This window comes from Anarrhichthys ocellatus, unplaced genomic scaffold, assembly GCF_004355925.1.
Source record: "Anarrhichthys ocellatus isolate YVR2014 unplaced genomic scaffold, GSC_Weel_1.0 scaffold3494, whole genome shotgun sequence".
NCBI classification, from domain to species: domain Eukaryota; kingdom Metazoa; phylum Chordata; class Actinopteri; order Perciformes; family Anarhichadidae; genus Anarrhichthys; species Anarrhichthys ocellatus.
Window position 1 is genome coordinate 1 of NW_022283468.1, and position 5,603 is coordinate 5,603.

General features: G+C 43.4%; 1 protein-coding gene across 1 annotated transcript; it reads right to left on the reverse strand.

Moving 5' to 3' along the window:
* Positions 1-358: 358 nt before the first annotated feature.
* ckap2l (cytoskeleton associated protein 2-like) lies at positions 359-4,670 on the reverse strand (the record flags this gene model as incomplete). The annotated part of the gene is made up of 6 exons (XM_031840874.1): positions 4,502-4,670; positions 3,422-3,488; positions 3,282-3,336; positions 1,951-3,155; positions 796-991; positions 359-517 (listed from the first exon to the last, which is right to left on the reverse strand). Coding segments are annotated over exons 1-6 (1,725 nt in total), but the record flags the coding sequence as incomplete, so codon positions are not given.
* Positions 4,671-5,603: the final 933 nt, after the last annotated feature.

Here is a 5,603-nt window from a genome sequence, read left to right on the forward strand (position 1 = left end):
ATTTCTGAAATTAAATTCCTTTTTACTCATCATCTGGCATATACGCAGTACCAAAATACTGCATCTGTGATACTGCATCAACTGTTAACCGCTCTGTGGTTGACTGTCAGCTGACAAACCTCCATCTTCATATTTCCAAACATCACAGTTTCAGTTTCAGGAAATTATAATGAGAAACGGTTCTAGACAAAACAACCCAACTGCGTGATTAAGTGATGATTCTCATGCCACTAACGGATATGGAAACGCAATACTGTCTGAAGCACTGATTGTGATAAGAGGGAGGGATGAAATATGGCTGATGATTGTTAACAGCCACGTATTTTTTCATACCGTGTGAAAAACATGGATGACTCACCTCCAGCACGACCCCAACAGCCTCTTCAAACATGGGCAGCACATCCAGGCGGCCCTCTCGTTCCATCAGGCGGGCCTGACAGATCCAGTATTTGGCAAACTTCTTGGACACCGCTGGCAGCCGGGAGAGAACCCCCCTCACCTGGTCTGGAGGGCAACCCTGGGGGAGCGAGGAAGGCTCGAGTCACAACTCACACAGGGAGAGAAACAGCATCATTGTGCTTCAACCAACGAGCTGGTTGTGTGTTAACATCAAGCAGAAGCTCTTGGTTTTCATTATCTACACAAACTTGTGTAAAAGTGTGCAAATGTCAACGATTCTCACATTTCAGCTGCCTTATAACAGATCCCATCAGACAATGTCCGCCACATAACTTCCAGTAACTTCTGAATAAAAAGGCCAAGGAAACCAGAGATTCCTCCCTCAACAGCATGTACCTCTCCCAGCAATTTGATGCAGTCAGCCAGGGACCGGTCCACGGCACAGATGAGGGAGTGGGCCTCGTCTTCCTCGTTCATGGCTCCCCAGAAAGGCTGGAGCACGGCCACAGTACGCCGGACCTGAGGTTGCACCGGCATTGGGGGACGCTTGTAGGAAATACCCTTGGCCTCCCGCCACTCCTGTAGTTTTCTCCTTGACACCAAACAATAGAGCAGAGGGCTCCATTAAAAGCACAGCAGAGAGACACAAAGGGTAGAGGAAGTGGAATGACTGAGGTCCCAGGACAAACTGGGGTTGATACCTTTAACATTTGACTCTGGACAAACAACTCCTGACAGACCAACCTTTTAGGAAAACCATCTTTTTGCTGGCACTTCAGACCTCTGAGTCTGAGTCTTTGTCTCGTGTCTAACTATTTATTTAACAAACAAAATGACATAGAAGTGTGAGACGAGATTCACGTTCTGTAAATACACAGAACATGTTCACTGCATTGCTAAATAAAGCCATCTAATTGAGGTATGTTTGACAGCCAGCCTATCCTATTACAGCGCTGCTGGCCTGGGTGTAAACCAGTCCCTGTCCACCCACACAGATGTAATCACTGTCAATCAGGTTGGCTTTGAACCATGACGGCAGTTTGTTCACAGCGATCGAATCAGACAAAGCGATTTGTTCTAGGAATATTTCACTCAGTCTTCACCCTTTCTTTTATCAAAAAACGCCAACCATCGAAACTTGGCATTGAATGCTCGGTCAGATTCCTTCTTCTTTGACGAGAAGGTTCTTGCTCTAAATCATAACCTATATTTTAACCTAAAAAAATCATTGTTTTGGTTACAAAAACGCAGGTACAGATATAGTGAAAGTCTAACAATGCCCCGTGTTATATAGTGTATAAGCTGAACTCATCAGTGAGAGAATACTCTAGTATTGCTCCAGCAGAATGGCTTCAGTCATCACCAGTTACCAAACGCAACCCAAATACAATATGCCAACAAGGGCGGCACCATTCCTAATGATCGCTTGCTCAGAAATCAAATATTAAAATCAATAAAATAGGAATATTGAATTATCACCCAGCCCTAAAGGTAACTCTCTTTGTGAGTCACATACAGACAGATCTGAGGTGTTGCAGCTCTTCTACTTACATTCTTTCCTCCTGGGCAGCGGTCACTTTCTTTCCCTCAGTCTGGGGAAACACCCCGACTGGGACCTTGGGTGTCTTCGTGTCTGTGGCCTGCCCGGTGTGGCTGATGGTCCTGCCCGACCGTGGCACTGTCTGGGACGTCACCGGAGCACTTGTTCTCTTTGTACCCGTTTGTGGTGGAGGGGCGTTTGCTGAAGCGCGTCCCTTTTTGCCACCCGCCTCTTCGCGTGTCTTGGTTTTCCCTCCCAGCTCGGCCACAGCAGCTCGCATAACCCCGCTGACCGCTCTGGAAGCACACCTGCTCGCCGGCCCAGAGGATGTTTGGGAGGCAACTTTGCGCGGTTGGCCATTCTTCTGCCCCACACCTTCAGCTGTCTGCTTTGTGAGCCGGTCTGTGGGCTGACCAGCTGCTCTGCCCTGTGGCTTAAAAGGTGCTGCTGTGGATTTCAGTCCACTTGATAATGGAACCTTAGAAGATGGCTGAGAATTTTTACTCAAAAGTGGTTTAGAGTTAGACTTGCTCTGATTTTGAACTTTAATCACAGCTCTTGGTCTCTCGTGGTTGGTAGGTAATGGTTTCCTCTGACCCATGGCCGACTTCTGGGAAACAGAAACTGATGACACGGTGCTGGATTGCACCTGTTTAGCTCCAGTGGTAGCGGCAGGGGTGGTGGGATCAGAGGTGTGTGTTACGTTCTGACTTTGACTGTTTCTGGGATGGGTCACTGCAGGAGTTAGTCCCGTTTTAGTTTTGACCATGGGGCCGAGACTCATCCTGACACTGACTGTCGTCACTGGACATGACCAGGTGGCCTTTGAGCTACTGCTGAATCTGCTGTGTGACTGTGTTACACCTGTACGAGATGCATTTGAAGAGGCTCTGCCTGAAGATGGGATTCCTGTGTTTGGTTGCTTTTTGAGATGGCTTGCTGCATTAGTGTTGGATATTGAGGATACAACCGCAGCTCTTCTTGTCAGCACAGGGTGTAGATTAAGTTTTGGCTGTGCCGGGCCACTGGTTGCAGATGGACGACTGGTATTCTGCCGTCCAGTCAGAATGTTGGCTTTTACATTCACTTTGTTTGAGTGACCAAATGCTCCTCTGGCAGCAGGGGGTTTGGTTGATTGAGCAGCCAGAGTTTTAATTTTTGCACGTTCATGTGTGAATCTGTCAGCTGGAGCCTTGTTCTCTTTTCCCTCAACAACCTGTAATAACAAAAACATAAACAGAAAAAAAACAAGTAAGATAAAAACTATTTGGTGTGAGATCTGACGAGCTAAATATACACTCTCACACACACGAACATACACCTGTTCACAAGGCACACCCACCTTTAGTGAAGTTGTCAGAAGCTTCTTAACCTGACTGTTGTCACATAGGTATGGTCTGAGGAGTCAAATTGAGATTATTTATTAGGTGTCATTAACAACAGCATTTGATGGATGCATTGTTGTGCAGTTGTTTTTCTTACTTTGGGTTGGGGTGTTTCAACTTTCCTTTTCCTGCCAAGTATTCCATCAGCTTCTGCTTACGCAGCTCTGCGACAGATAATCACACAGGAATTCAGCACAGGTCACTTTCCATTATACTTTCATGCTTAGGGTTTGAAAATAATTAACTACTATCCAGCCACATGCTGTAGCGCATCATCAATGTATCTGCGTACACATTCATTGCAGATACAGAAATCTACTACAAGTTTTGGGAGCTCTCTTTAGGTTAACTCACGAACAAATCAAACATTCACAATATAAACAAATACAGTATGTTTATTACAGCGAGCACACTGAACTACAGATCAGTTCCTCTTATTGGATGCAATGGACAGAAAAAAGCAAGTAAAGCTTGTGATGAAACTGTGATGAACAGAATAGAGATGATTCTTTTCAAGTATGTGAATAACCGTGTAGACACGTGCTGCCATCTGGCTGTGGATTGGTGAGACATGTATCTGGCATTTAGAGAGGACTTAATAGAGAGAGGATATGATTTATTTATTTTAAATGTGATTTTGTTATTTAATAAAAACTATTAATAAATAACAATAATAGGCAGAATGAGCTATGATGCATAAATAACTTTTTGCAGTCGTGTTGCATACATGTAATTTAACATATACTTTCTCCAATAAACACTAAATATAACTCTGATCCAGCGCTGTTATTTACTTGGGTGAGAAGCCTACTCAATTGTTTTTTCTAGATGTGAAATTATTTTTAAATGCTCCCTTTATTTTAGGCATAAATCCATACCTGGCAGAGCTTGTTTTCTACTATAGTGAACCACCCATACCTGTAATGCATATTCACAAAGTCACGTGATTAAAGGGACCAATGAAAAGACTGCATCATTGTTTGTAACATTATAAAGGTGCAGCATTAGAAGAAGCCAATAACGTTACTGCTAGCTTATGTCAATATTCTTAGACAGTACAGTTACATTTATTTAGACGTAACGTTCGCTAGCTAGTTAACTGATAGCTAGCGTTAGCTCATAGCTAGCTAGCTAGCTAACGTTAACGAACTTATTTAGCTTTCATTCACTCGCTAACCTTTTCTGGAAAGTATCGATACGGTCTCTTCTTCTTCTTCCATGTCTATCAAACTTCAGTTTCTTCTTCTTGACCAAATCAATTTATTACAAATGGCTCGTTTGAGTTGTTGTTTTGGTGGTTTAAGGACAAGTTAAAGTAACATTAGCGTCATAACAACTGAGCTCGCGCATCCGGTTTTGAAATTGCCGGGAGTGAACGTTTCCTCTTCTCTGATTGGACGATTTGAAATCTCGCGCATGCGCTAAAACCCAGCGCTGATTGGAGCAGAGAATGTAAACAAAAAAAGGGGCGTACAAGTTGCACAGGTGCACATGGGAGTTTGCTAACAGGCCTGCAATTGTTTCCTGTCCTTACATGACTCTGGAGGTGTATAATATGTCCTGAATAGAAAAGAAAAGTGCAAAAGTATTAGCAACATAAATAACTAAAAAGTGAAATTTATGAAGTCATGCATGATTGGTACGTGAATGGTATATTGCAGAGTACCATTTATTACATTATTGGATTATAATTATTGATGCATTAATGTGTTTAATTTGTAATCATTTTAATTACTTTATAACTGCTTAACATTCTGCTAGATCACTTGTGAATTTCCCCCACTGGGATCATTAAAGTATTATCTTTGGTTTCTTTAATACGAAAAACACTACAAGCAGCCACAGGAACAGGACAGGGGCCAAAAAGGGATACGTTCATGCCAAACGGTGGCTGCCAAATGCTGGCACTGATTAGGAAATGGTTGTGGGAGGAGCCAGCCTGAGGGCTGCTTTCACACCCTACACCCTATTCTTCATTCTCTGGGGAGCATTCCACCTCATTTAGGTTCAGTGTTAATCTGTATCTTGTTCAAGTGAGATTTGACGATGACGGTACAGCAGCACAAAATAAACGTGGGCCTCTAAAGAGCTGAAAAGACTCATGTCTGAGATATAATCTAATCTGAATAACGTCTCTGAGATGATTTGACTAACTTGGTGGCTGATGAAGCAACAACAACATCAAGAGCCACAGTAGTGATGGGTTTGTGAGCTACTCTGGACAAACAGGACGTCAGACAAACACAACGGGGTTTCTGTGAAGGATCTGTGTGAAAAGA